General features: G+C 45.0%; 1 protein-coding gene across 1 annotated transcript in view; it reads right to left on the minus strand.

Annotated features, from left to right (window-relative positions):
- USP10 (ubiquitin specific peptidase 10) overlaps window positions 1-8,432 on the minus strand; it is a 50,174-nt gene extending 41,742 nt beyond the window's left edge. The window contains exon 1 of the mRNA XM_084294772.1: window positions 8,322-8,432. Within this exon, the coding sequence (XP_084150898.1) occupies window positions 8,322-8,342 (21 nt within the window). The 5' untranslated portion in view covers window positions 8,343-8,432. The remainder of the gene's footprint in view (window positions 1-8,321) is intronic.
- Between the last annotated feature and the right edge of the window lie 6,230 nt (window positions 8,433-14,662).

Consider the following 14,662-nt stretch of genomic DNA (forward strand, 5'->3'; position numbering starts at 1 on the left):
TTAAGTAGCTGCAACACAACTTTATATAGCTACAGGATAGCTGTTAGAGTGCATTCACAGATTTGTACACTGCCGCAACTAAATCCCAGACAGTCAGTGCATTAAACACCCATATTTTTAAACGGCAGCCTTAAAAACCGGGCATGAATACGGCAGTAGATTCACTGTATGATAACGCTGTTGATTTTCAAGCCATTTTTAGGTAGCTCATTTCAAAAGAGCAACACTGACTGTGATGCTACTTCACATCTTCCCTCATGCAAGATCCCCTGCCAGCTTTCTTCTGCACAAATGAGGGAAGAAGACGCAAAACAGAGCGCCCAAGGTACTTCCAATGCTTTTTACAGTATTGAAAACAATTTCAGTATCTTGCTTCCCGAGGAAAAGAACTTAGACTGGAGCAGTGTGGTGTGTAACTGCTGCTGAAACCAAGGCCCTGGGAGATTAGAGCACATCTCCTGTACCAGCAGAGTCCCCTCATTGCTGTGCAGGAGTGGGAGCAGTGGAGGGACCCCACACATGTGCCACCAAAGTGTCATCTGACCTCCAAGGCTGGCATGGCTGGGCCAGGCTGGGAGCAAACCCTCATGTCTCAGCCCGCACACTGATTTCATAGAACTCTCTGCTCTCAAACGGCACCAATTTATGAAGCTTTTGAAAGAATGTGCTTCTAACCTAAGCGTGCAATGACTCCTTTGGTCTCAAATCCAGGAAAACAGATTCTTGAAAATCATTAAAACAGCTGGTAAATACAATCAGTTACTCATGTCGTTGTCTGAAATGGCTGCTTTGCAAATAACAGAAAACCCAAACTAAGTTTCCAAATACTGGCATCTGCCATCATCAAATATTGCAACTTTTGGCTTCTCAGTAAGCAGACCAGATGTGGCAGCCTTCCACTTGGAGGCAGCCTTCAAAGATAATTGAATCAGCTGTTGTTCACTAATTGCAGGCATTTCTTTAAATGCTGTTGTAAAATAAATTTGAAGCACAAACACCAATAAAAAAAAAAGGTACGCAAAGCAAACTGTGATAAAACACCGTAGCTCTTAGCTAAACCCGAAGATTTTGAGCTGTAGAAAGCGTAAGAGCTCAGACTAACTGTGAAGTCGTGCTACCACGGAAATGTCGCACCCGCACACCGCACGTAGCTCTGCATGCAGCCAGGAGCCATCGTGGGAGCGAGGAATCCCCCGCCAGGGCAATTTCTCATCCTGGAACCAACAATCACTGGCAACACCATAAAGAAAGGAAAAACGGTGCACAGCTGGCCTAACCCTTCCAGGAGTAAATGCTGGTGAAAACGCTGAAAAAACTATCTTAAAGATGCACTTACAGCAAAGTAGAAACTGTAACGGCCTTCCCATGACTTTGTTTAGCACTGAGCATATACAGGCATGTTGCCTTTATCCTCTCCATTAAGGCAAGTTACTGTGACAACACCCGAAATGCCCCTTTTGCCACGCGCCACCAAGAGTGACCATCACAACCCAGTGCTGGGCTGGGACAAAGGTAAAGTTCCAGAGCCCAAGAACACAAACTTGTTGGCGTGAGCACTCTCAGCAGCTTTACTTGGCCTGCTCCGAAAGCTGACTGCTCCTCTTTCACACTTTTATGATTCTGCTGCACTTACAGTTTTTGTTGCTTGCAATTGATTGTCGCTTGCAATGGTAATTTTATGTATTTCATCTTTGCTTGCCATGAGAGCACATTAACTGCACAGACACTTCCATAAACACTTTGTTGTTGTCGCAAGTTTTGTTAAGGAGCTTTCACTATCTAACTTGCAGAAGTTTAACTTGTGAAGGGGCAATAGCCCACAATCATAGCTTTTAGCTGAGAAGTAAATGAATATCAAGACTTGCCTAAGTAAGTTGTCTTTGACTTTCTTCCAGTTTTACAACAATTAACTACAGTGCTCCCCAGAACTTTCCAAACAGAGGCAGCTTTGGTTTTCTATCCTGAAGGCAGCAAAGGAACACCGAGGTTTTCCACATTATATGGACATTTATAGCACCACTTCTTTATTTCTTTGGTAACAACCAGCTATTATTAGAGGCCATATGATTTAACGGATAGACCGAGGTTGACCGGAACTCAATAGATCAGGATTCTTGCAGTTCAGCTGGAACTTGTGCTGACTCTCTCTGCTTTATTTCCCCTCTCCTTTTATCACACCTATTCACATTTAAACTGAGAACACCACCCCACATCATGCACAGGTAGAGCATCAATTTTAATCAAATCCTCTCCCAAGCAGCACTGTCCAAAATATACTGGGTGTGATTAATCTAATTGCTTATTGCTACCATTAAAAAATGCAGCTGAACCTCTTCCATTTGCCTCCTCATCCAACCTAAATCTCGCAGCAAGAAACAAAGAGAATATCAGAATCTTGCCCCGTCTCCCCTTCACTTCTGTCGACATAGTTTCCTGAAGTCCCACCTTGTATAGAAGTGTGGTTTGAATTCATGTCCCTCACTAAAAGGTATGTGAATCTGACCAACCAAGTGGCATGTGCAACAAAAGCTCTGCTTCACCAGAAAACCAGGAGAGAGAAATCCGTGGTGTGATACTGAGGCCTTGCCCTCACACACTGGAAGCCGGCACATCCAAAGGACTCTCTCTTGTTGTCTGATACATGGCGATCTGGTCTGCAGTTCAGGACTCTTCGGTGCTACATCAGGTGATCTTAAACCAACCTCAACCACATGTGTTTTTGTGACACAGTCTGAGGAGCGAGCTGTGTACCAGTTCCCACTGAGATAGGTTTGTGCGTATGGTCATGCTGGTAAGCACCCGTGAAAACAGCAGCATTACCTTGCTGCTGTTAGGATCGCTATGGGGAACACGTTGCTACACTACCTCCAAAGGAATCCCACCCCAACGAGACAAAATATTTTCATGACAAAAGCCCTGACTTCTTTGCATGAAGGATATACGATTCCTGTATTTTAAATTACACTTGTAAATCCGTCGCCAGCCTGCAAAATTCATGGGGAAAAATGAGGCAGGAAGCCTGTGAGTCACTCCAGCAGGCTCAGAACGTACGAAAAAAACATGCCTGCTGCACTGAGGGAATACAGCACGGCTATTTCTGCTCGCATGCTCAGCTTCATTCAAACAAAGAGAGAAATGTCTTCCATACACAGGATTCTTGCAAAAAAATCTACTTTACATTTTTTTTTTTATAAATGCGTCTTTTCACACAACCTGAAACAAGATGTTTCTTCTTACAGATAGGGCATTCTTCTCTTCCAGCTCAAAGCTGAACCCCAATTCTTTTATCAAAGTGAAACAGTTACAGAAGGGGTTTTCCAGTTCATTCAGGGGAAGCTGATCCACATCCCTTTCTTTCCAAACTTAACTCCAAGACAAACAACACCTAGTACTTCTTTTAAAACTTTCATAGACCATGCGAATCCACATACAATGCTATAAACAGCAAAATTCCCCAAGGCACCTTTGTACATGTTTCATTTGTACTGTGCTAACTTTTGTGACCATCATAGGATTGCAAGAACACCTTTCTTAATTTTGTGTTAAACTTTTTTTTTTATATACTTTTCCATTGGGTGTATGCTTTAAATTAGCCTTACACAATCACTTTATCAGGGCTACGGTGATTTAAACTACCTCCTGCCTGTAGGTGAAAAACCAGCCCTTGCAATGTGCGCTGCAGATTAATAGATCTTACACCGTCAAACAAAGAGGAAAAGTTCTTAAATGTATTTAAAATATCAAGAACATCTGCAATTAAATGAGGTATTAGCGAGTCAAATACAAAATGAAAAAGACTAATGTACTTCAAAGTTCTACTCTATTAGGGTGTTAATGAATATATTACCATGAGCTCTAATCTAGCAAAATCCTTGAAGTGTTTTCAAACTAATCCACATGGCACCATTATTGGGAATAACACTTAAAATACATAGTAATAAACCTATACATTACAACTTCATGAAATAAAAATAGGGCTTAGAAACCCAATTTTAAAGTATTAGCTTCTCCATTACTGTGTTGGTGCATATGTACATGTGTACACACACACACACACGCTATTTTTCACCATGAAGCACAACCCTTTGTCCCATAATCCCGAGTTGTATGTTTAATGACCACACATAAAACACTTCCATCAAAAAAGAAAAACCGCAGTTCTAGCATGTTTAATTCTTTGGAAATGAACATCTACATTGCTGAAATGGCATTAGAGTGACAAATGACTATAATCCAGTGGCCCAAGGCCAGCAAGTTCTATTCCAACGGCTCTGCCTGTTTTGTACGACACAGCATGTTGCACGTATATCACCCACCAGAAACCAGACAGCTTGGTTTACCTATAAGCAAAACCCCACTTAACTTTACAGCTATTTTAACAGCTACACAAATGGAAAAAGCAGCGTGTCTATGCAACTGCCTACAAAATTTGGATTTATTAATAGGTAAATGGCAGGATCCATTCTAAAACATCGCTGAATCAGTGCTGTACTCTGAAATTCACAGAATAAACAGGAGTGATTCACAAGAAGTGTGGTTTTCATTCTATTATTTGCATGCTGCCACACAGCTCCAAATTTAAGTTGTATGTCAGTTTTCCCAGACTTCCTTTTTTTAAGCTAACCAGCCCACACTCACGCACTGCACTGCAGGGATTCACCATTCACATTTTGGAGAGACAAATGATACCTTCTGGCTACCTAAACTCGCAGCTTCGGTTGCAGCCTGAATTCCCCAGACCTGGACGCTGAGGAAAGCTGCTGGCTGCAGCGGCAACAGCTTCAGGGCAAGGAGCAAAGCAACCAGTTCTCAGCAAGGAAAGAGGGGCTCTAAGAACAGGCTGACATGAATCCAGCCTCTTTACTCCCTTAAAACATGGAAAAACAGCTGAGTACAACAGCAGCAACAGGATGATGAATGCACCTCTCTCCCAGTCCATCCACTTACAGCACTGGCCCAAGGCCACTTTTTGTGGTCGGAGTGCTCCCCAAACCCAGAGCTTTCCATTTATTTCAGGATCCCAAAAGAAGGAACCTATGCTGCCCTCTCTTCAAACCCTTCTGCCTGTAAGGGCACCACAGCGTTAGACACATCTGCGCAGATACAAGCAAGCTAGCACAAGAAACCCCTCCAGCTGCATAACAAACTTTTTTTTTTTTTTAAGGATTATTTTTGAGACGGATCAATTTCCTAATCAAAGTCACTACTCACAAACTTCAGGCAGCACACTGCCAAGACAGCACAAGGCACGTGCCTACGGATTTTCTTTTACCCCTCCAGAGTCGGCGCTGGCTTTAGGGAGCAGCAAAGCCTCCGGCCGCGAGGGAGCACCGCTGCGAGGAGCCGTAAAAGCCGCGGTCTGCAGCGCGGTACTTCAGGGAGCCGGGCTGCGTGCCACACTCCGGCTCCGACTTCCAGTTCTTCTGGTTGTCGGGCCAGACTCAGGCTTGGGTGAGGATGAGCAGCTCAGCAGCTTGTTCAGCTCCTGCTGAGCACAAACTCTACTGGTTTTTATTGCAGCTGGCGTTGGGGCAATACGGTACGTTTAAAATGGCACCAAGTTAATTTGACACCGTACTAATGGTGAAAGAACTAAACAAGCATAAATGATTCATTCCGCTACAGTATCCTTTCTTCTGCTCACCTTGTTTTCACAAGATTTGTGCTTGAAATGTTTGTATTAATTCACCCTACCAAAACGATAGGAAAGGGGCTAAAACAACTCTGCGTGCAGTTCCTACAGAGCATTATTCTTCCTCAAACGGGGAAACAGTTGTTAATTATTTTTCTTTAAAAATAAGAATTTAGGTGTCCCTGTTGGAAAATGGTTCCCACTACATCCAGCATTAACTCAGCTCTCCCTCTGTGGTGTCACACAGAACCAGGAGTGATACAACAGGTTTACTTCTAGCTTGCCTTCAGAATTTTGAATACACTCAGAACACGCCCAGAAAACTGACAGCAACACTTTAATATCTCATTAAATGATTATGAAATAAACGACAGGGACTACGGAGGTACGAATGAATGACCAGTGTTATCTGAACTGTGTCACCACCTACTCGTGTGCTTGCTGACCAGCCGGCCATCCAAAATTAATCCCCCCTTTGAAAATACGCAGTATGGTCATGTTCCTCGACTCATTCATTGCAACACGCAAACTGAGTGATGAAGTATTTCTGCACACTGCTACGTGAATCCACGAGCCGGCAGAAATCCGACGATGCATTTTAACTGTTTAGAAGAGCACAGCTTCCTAGAAGACTTTCTCCCATGGGACAAAAAATGCCTGTTATCAAATCACAGCCGTACAGCAAACCTCTGTGTTCCGCCTAGAAGCCAGCATTGTGACAAACATAACAACAACATTAGTTACTCTTGAGCTCAGAATTTACAACTATATCAGAACACTTTAATTTTTCTACTGTTCTTCAATACTACCACCCTAAAATAAAAGTTTAGAGATGTAATTTCCCTTTATCTCCAGGTTCTCCATCTGGCAGAGTCCAAAATATTGCTACCTCAATGCAGCAGTACAGCACTGTATTACTCTAGAATAGGAATTCGTATGAATCCCAGAAAACACTTAAATAAATCGTTTGAATTAGGAAAAAAAGATAATGAAACAAAGAAAAAAGATGCTGTGCTCAATAACACAAACAAAACACTAACTGTAAGATATCTTCCAGATCCATTTCCTGAATTATACATAAATTGAATCCTCACAAGATGTAACTATCTATCTTTACCTATGGTTTGATTTAAAAGAGTACATACAGCAAGTTACAACTAAAGATGAATGTACAGCCTACTTTTAATTACAGCTTTGCAGTGCTTCACCATAAACTAGATCATCAGCTGAACTCTTTACTTTTTCATTCCAAGGTACAGCAACTTAATTAAGTACGGACACAGAAATTGCCTTTATTCTTCTAAATCAAGACAAAAGCTGCAATGAAAAACTCAGCCTTATCAAACAGACTGCATGTGCTGCTGTCTAGTACTAGAAGGGAAAGGAGAGAGTCAAAGAGCTTTTGCTCTTTGACACGACATCTTTTTTGCTCTTTGACACGACATCTTTTTGTTATATACCACGTTCTCTACATCATCAATTAGAGCAGTCGATGTGCAAAACCGAGTTTCCTCCACTTTGAAATAAAAATTAAAGGATGCCAAATATTGTAATCCCAGACTACATGACTAAATCTGAAACAAACTCCTGAAATACAACTGCACTGTGAACATCCGCATCAACAAAACCAGGTCCTGCTCTCTCTCAAGCACAAAAAAATCCCATGGGACAAGAAATATCAGGTCGGTTTTCACCAATCACAAACTTTTCTTTAAGGAAAAATCATAGCACCGCTAACACGCACCTTTATTACGTGTGCGCCTTAATCACCCTTTGGAAGAAACAGAGTACAGGATAGCACATCACCTTGTTTAAAACAATTTTCTTTTTGTTTTTTTTTTTCCCACCAGAGAGTACACTATTTGTTAGCAAAACTATTTTTTAACCCCAAGTTTCCTAAACTTTATTTTTTACTAAAACCAAAGTTGCATCAAGTTTTGCAAATGCACACCGCAGATCCTGCCTAGCCTTTCCACTACGAAGCGTTTGGGGAGCGAAAAAAAAAAAAAAAAAGAAGAAAACCCTTACAAAGGCCACTCTGAACTTAACCCATTGAGCCACCGCCGTGCCTCGAGCACACGGGGCTGAGGCTGGGAATAGGGCCGGGGCCGGGCGCTCCCCGCCCAGCTGGGGCTGGGGCCGGGGCCGGGGTTGGGGCCTCTGTGCCCGCGTCCCCACGCCTCGATCTTGCGACACCCGGCCCTTTGCACCCCGATGGGCGCAGCTCGGCCGAGAGCCGTGCCTGGAGGAGGGGGGAGGTGGGAGGGGGATTCCTTCCCGGCCCCCTTCACCGCCCCCTTGTTCCCTTCCCATCCCGGAGCGGCTCCCGGCGCCCCCCTCCCCACCCCAAATCCCGCCCCAAATCCCTTCCAGCCCTCCGCTGGCTCCTGGAGGGGCCCAGCAGCCTCTCCGACCCCTCCCCGGGGGCTCCCTCAGGCCGCCCCTTCCTCTCCTTCCCCCTCAGGGCCCCCCGCAGCCCTTCCCCCGAGCTCCCCTCAGCGGGGCCGGGCGGTGGCGGCGGGACCCCCCCCCCCAGCAGCGCCCCCGCCAAGCTGCACAATCACCGCGGGCCTACTCCTCGGCCGCCACGCTCCCCGCTCGCGGGGCCGGGCCCGCTCTCCTTTACGGAAAACCAGAGGAAAGGACGGAAACCTCCTCGGCCTGCCCCGGAGGGCCGCGCTGAGCTCACCTGGGCGCTGTTGAGCGCCATGGCGCCCCCGGGGAGCTCGGCGTCCGCCGTGCGCCTCACGCCGCTGCCCCCGCCGCCGCCATCTTCTCGCTCCGCACGCAGCGGGCGGGCGGGCGGCGCGCACTGCGCGTGCGCAGCGGCTCCTGTGGCGGGGCGGGAGGGAAGGGGAGGGGAGGGGGGGGTGGTGGCGCCTCTGCGCCTGCGGAGGGAGGGGGCGGCCCTGAGGGGGATGGAGGGAGGGAGGGGATGGAGGAGGGGAGTGCTGGAGGTGTTTGGGGGTTTTAGGGGGGAAGGAAGCTGCCTGATGGACGTTTTGGGGGTAGGGGGATGGCGAGAGGCAGGTTGAGGCGGTGGGGGGATGCTACAAAGGTTCTTATCCTGCTCTGGAGTGTTTTAGAGCGGCTGTGAGGCGAGTGGCCATGAGGGGATGAGCCCCTCATGAGGGGTGAGCCCCTCATGGGCAGCCCTCAGCTCATCTCCGTGTGGGAAGGAGCCAACATCCATCCCTGCTAGGTGACCCAAGAGAGGCAGCAGGGTCCTCCGCCACCCTGCTGCTGAAAAACCATGGGGATGTGAGCTGCCGGGCTGCCCCACGGGGTACATGGCTCAGTGGGTGCTGTTGGTAGTAGGCGGATGGTTGGGGCAGATGATCTCAGAGGTCTTTTCCAACCCTAATGAATCTGTGATTCTACAATTCTATGGTTCTATGATCTGTAACCCACTGGGGTTCTTGCCAAAGGCCACGTGCATGATGTCACCCCAGCAGGTAGGCTGGAGGCAGCCACCACTAGAAGATGCAAGGGCCGAGGGATCTGGCAGCGAAAAGCCTTGCTCCCGAGTAGCGAGAAGGGAAATGAGGGCAGCACGTGTTTGGGGAAAGAAAGTAAAAATAAGTGACTAAGCCAATCTCATGATTTTGGGAGGGCTGAGTCATGAGTGGATGCTGAACCCCCCAGGCCCATCGAATTAATCACTGATACGCTCCATAATTTTTTCCTTAAATTGCAGGATCCTGCAAAAGTCTGCTTCAGTTGGGGAGGAAGCATTAGGAAGAAATTTAGCGTGCCTGAAAGTTGAAGAGAAGAAAAGGGAGTAACTTTGTGAGTTTGGCAGCTCAAAGAGGAGGTTCACTGGAAACACAAAGACTTCACCCGCCACGTTATCGGATAAGGACATTTGCCTTTCATTTTATGAACTGCAACACTTCGTCTGTGCTCGTGACAGTAATGTGAGGAGCAGTAGATGATTTTCTGTATCGGCTTCTGGCCTTTTAGTCGACACACCCTGCTGCCACTCCCTTTCTTTTGTTTCTAGCAAGTGTTGCTCTTCTGTCCTAAGGCAGAGAACCGGCAGTGAAAATGGCTGTTTAATATTAAAATAGAAAAACAAAAAAGGGAGAGAAATGTATAGGGTTTTTGCATACAGCATTTCAAATATCTGAAACCCTCTCTCCCTTCTAGAGTCTAATTTACAAGGTAAATAATGGAGTGAAAACCCTTAAGCAGCTCATCCAGCTGAAGGCAAAATTTCCCTCTGCCCACAACACTGCTTAAGTAAACCGACTTTTTGCTGGAAAGGTTGCCCTTTCAAATGGCTGAAAATACAAACACACATAGAGCTTCCCATCTGGAAACCAGTTACTTCACATACCAGTACTGCTGAAAGCCATAGCTGATGATGGAAACCAACCCGTGGGCAGAAAGGATGTTGCTGTCTCACACTTCAGCAACATCTAAAACACCTTCAATTTTATCCTGTCTTAGTAGAGTTTCATTGTAAAGACTGTTACAACTTCACCACGATGTTTTGTAATAATGTAAGTTTTGTAAGCTCTATGGTAATAGCATGCTTAGAAAGAAATTTCTACCTGCAAAGAGTTTCATCCTCAGTTCTGCATTATCAAGAACAAATGAAGGCTATGGCTGTGTAAATCAGAAAGAATCATCTAACATTAGCTGGAGACCTGAATAAAGTACTCCAGGTCGCCTTCCTCTCACTAACTGCTGGAATTGTTCTTACCCTACCGTAAATGCTTGGGAATGGCTTATCCTCCCATTCCTTACTCCTCATGACTTCACAGGATCAAAAGACCTGTGCACATGACAGTGCCCAGGAGGTGAAGGATTTGCACATCTGACTTCTCTACACTGAAGCACCTGATGGGACCCGCACATCCATTCTTTCAGGGACTGAACATCTTCCTGGAGTGCTGCATGAGCTAGTTGATCGCTGTGGAAGGTTGACTGATGTCCATGTAAAGCTCCCCTGTAGTGCTAAGAGCTTTAGAAGCTCTAGAGACTTTCCTTTGGAGATCGAGAGCTTTCATCCCAGTAGTTTCTAGGTACAATAAAGGCTTTGCTATTCCTCCAGTTATTCTGGTAATAGGATTCAACTGGAAATTAAAAAAAAAAAATCAACACAATGTGTTGAGGGGACTAAGACACAAAGCTGGGGTGGCTGCTGTGTGTTTAAAGAAAAATCAGAAATAGTAAAGCATCAGGAGTCTAAGGGACCGTACTGGTACCAGCTTCGTGCCTGCAGTGGCACAGAAACAGCATAGGGAAGGAAGCTCTTTTAGTTCCATCTATCCAGACACACACCATAAAGCACTTAAAAGAAGCAGTCGTGTCTAAGACTTGCTTAGGTCCTCGTTGTGAAATCCCTCTTGGACAGCTGCTTGCACAGCGGACAGTGTTCTGCTGGATAGTTGCTCCCGGGGCTTTTCCCAAAGCCTCAGACTTTCAGAGCTGAAACCTGTGCTGAACGATCGTAAGCTCTGACCTTTCCGTGACCTAAACTGCACAGGCCAGCACCAGGCATCCTGGATTTACCAAAGGAAGTCAAGGGAGCAGCTGGAACGGTTGTACAGGTGGAGCAGCACAGGACACCGATAGGAGGTATTTTATTCCAAAATAGATTAACGAAAACCCGACTCTCTATTCCTAAACTTTCTGAAAAGCTGTGAAAAATATGTTTAATTTGTTGACGGAAGGCACTTTAGTGTGAACTAGTTCAAGTTAGCCTGCAACAAATTTCAAGCCTGGACAGGTCTCTAATAGATCATGTGGATGCTTGACTCCACATACTTTGTGTTTCAATTATCTGCGCAGACCCTTTGGCTGAATTATCTGTGCCTTTTCCAACCTTATCTCAAACATGAGCCATCTCTCATGCAACTGTACATTTCAGGGCTGCAATCTCAAAAGAACCTGCAAGTCTCTCTCACCTTCCGTTCACATTCTGTTGTCACTGAACTAACTCGTCATGATAAAAAACAAAGGTGTATTTTGGTATTTTTCTCCCAAAGCTATCCAGAGCTTCAGAGAAAGGCCATGCAATGCTAAATAAAACATTTGGTATCAGAAACCTGCTACTGGGCTGCGTCTCTCATCAGTCGGGGAGTTGCCAGAAGGGAGAAGGAACCGTAAGGAGCTGGAGCTTGTGTACACTCGAACTTGCATTGCCACCCGGGCTGGGGGCGCACCTGCACTGACCACAGGGTCCAAAGACAACCCGAAGCTCTAAGTTCATGAAGCCATAATCAGCTCTGAAACAAAATAACATGCAAGATTGGTTGTGCCACCTTTTCCCATTGAAACTTACTGCTGAGATCTTTAGGATGTATCAGCAAGTTAAGAATCACAATTGGAATCCAGATTTTTTTCTGCGAGTTAAAGCACTTCTCTGAAACAGTACTAAAGGCTAATTTCTTCCTCTAAATTCTCTAGAGGTGAGACCCTTTGCTGTCACTCAAGAATACTGAATCCTGAGGAGCACACAGAAACCACCAGCGTCTGGAAGAAAGCGGTCTGATCTCTCACAGAGAAAAGGCAGACACTCAGGCCCATTATTCTTAATTTAAGACTTCAACCTGAAAACAAAAATATTTCCTGCTTCTTTCTCAAGCCTTCAAAACAACCGCATCTCACGCTGTGGTGTAATTTTTCCTCGGGGCGTCTCAAGGGATTTGGGTTATCTAACGCTAGCGGTAGAGGCGCAGCTCCCCGACGTGCCGATGCCAAGGCGCACGCACGGTGCGAGTGTGGGACGAGAGGAGCTGCAGTTATTGGGAGCTGTGTCAGGTAAAACGAGCTTTCCGCAGAATTTGGCAGCAGGAGCCTTTTTGGAAATGAGGTAGAGCAGCAGCTATTTCTCCCCAGGGCAGGAAGAGAGCTGCGCTTCCTGACAAGAAGCAAAGCACTGTACGAAGCATGGGGATGAGGGCTGAGGAATGCACAGGTGCTGGGCTGACCCTTTAAGTGCAGAGAGCGGAGGGAGGCGCCTGCTCCCTGTTCCCTTCACCCTCACTGCTCCCAGACAGGCCTGTCTGGGCTGTGAGAGTCGAAGCAGACAACCCTCACACCTCTCCTCCCTTTTGTTTTTGCTAAATTGCAGCACCCTGATTTCATGAAGCTGTTTTGGACCTGCTGCTGCCTAACATGCCGCTGCCCTGTGAGCGATGCTGAGCCATGGCCGGGGCACCCAGAGGGGGCTTTTGGCAGTGCTCACTGCCCCGGGACTCGGAGGTGCAAATGGCAATCATCTGTTGCTTAAATAATGGAAAAAAGCTTACAGCAACAACAGGTACGATACCCTGGTGGCCTCTAATAATGGCAGAGATGTCACACACTCACATAGCCTTTGGTTTTGGAAGGATGATAACTGGACTGTGAAAAATGAAGCTTACTTTGTTGAGAACTGAGGTTATATTTTGCCTGTGTGATTAAGTTTCATATTATGAAGTCCTAACTGTGTTTACCTACTCCCCATTAAACCCTTGAAAATCGCTATGTTTAGCTTCTGCCTTTTGTAACATTTCCATCATGATCAATGCCACCTAAAATAATTATAAAATTACTTCTTTCCAATTTCTCAATAAGGAAGACATCAGTTAAATTAATACACAAATCAGGCAGTGATGAATATAATATTCTAAACTGGATTTATTTGTTCCAAGCATTAATGTAATACATAAACACATTTAATGAAAAGGGGGTAGGGAGGGAAGGAGGAAATATAGTAACAAGTAACCCATTAATAAAAACAAAGTGAGTCTTTGAAATTTGTTTTATACTTACACATGAAAATGTCCCAAAAAGTTAAGTAGCTGTCAGTCAACATAGCAAGGATTTCAGATATAAAAAAAACAAACAAAAAACAACTCGTTAACGAGTTTGTCATAACCAAATTTTTTTTTTCAATTTTAATTTTTAGGATTAAAAAAATGAATATCAATTACCTCATGCAGTGTACAAAAGCTTTAAAACAAATCCATTAATGCAAATGAGACCAATTCCTTCAGCTTTTTTTAAAAAAAAAAAAAACTTAAGGAGTTTCCCAAAATTCATTTCAACTCTTTTTTTAAATCATTTCTTAGCACTGAAGAAGACACCTGTGACTTCCTTGCACTTGAAGTTTGTTCAGAGGTACCTCTTCCAACACAAATAGGTTCTTGCAACGTGAGACTTCTCTGCATTACAAGAGGTTCAAATGATGGTAAGTGCAAAAATGTTCTCTTAGTGTTTTCCAATTAATGAGGTAAATAGTTGCCAAAATAAAAAAGAAAAATACAACCTTAAAAAAAAAAAATTGGGAGGGTAGCAGGATATTAGCAAGGTATCAGCCGTATGTACACCAGGTGGAAAAAGGGGCAAATGTGAAATACGGGGCTATGGCGCGCAGGAGAGAAGTGCAAGAAGGACTGAGAAAATAAGGAATAACTACAATCAATTGTTCCCCAGCAGAACTTTAAATCAAACCACTCAGCAGATCCCCAATAGCTGAAAATAAACCGTGTTTATTAGCGTGTCTGGCGAGCTGGGCTGTCAGTGCAGAGGCCGTCCGCTAGTTACAATTATAGCTGACTGCCTGACAATGCTGGGAATGCAAATGCTGCTCTAACAGCTGCACTACATCCCAACCAACTACACAAAGACTAAAAGATCCGTCAAATTAGGAGTTCCTGACAGCAACAACGGGGCCACAAGAATGGAGCGGTAGCCTCTGTAGTAAATAATATAATATATGGCAAACAAGAGACTGGAGTTAGCAAAATGCGTTATAAAAAAGTATAAAAGTTTTTAAAAACTTTCTAAAAACTTATTTTGGGGAAGGGGGAATCTTAAATCTGTGGCCTGGCATTATTACAGTAACTGAAGTGGTTGTATCAGATTGCTGGTGATTGACTCGTTGTGAACAAGACGTGCGTTTGTAAAACGCCCCAGGGTGAATGCCTGCAAGCTGGCCAGACAGTCGGGGAATTTTAATATCTGCAGCAGAATCAGCTGTGTTTGTAGAGGGTGAACCAACACTTGGGGCAGAAATCTCTTTACTTGGTATGC

This window comes from Netta rufina (genome assembly GCF_964035555.1).
Source record: "Netta rufina genome assembly, chromosome: 13".
NCBI classification, from domain to species: domain Eukaryota; kingdom Metazoa; phylum Chordata; class Aves; order Anseriformes; family Anatidae; genus Netta; species Netta rufina.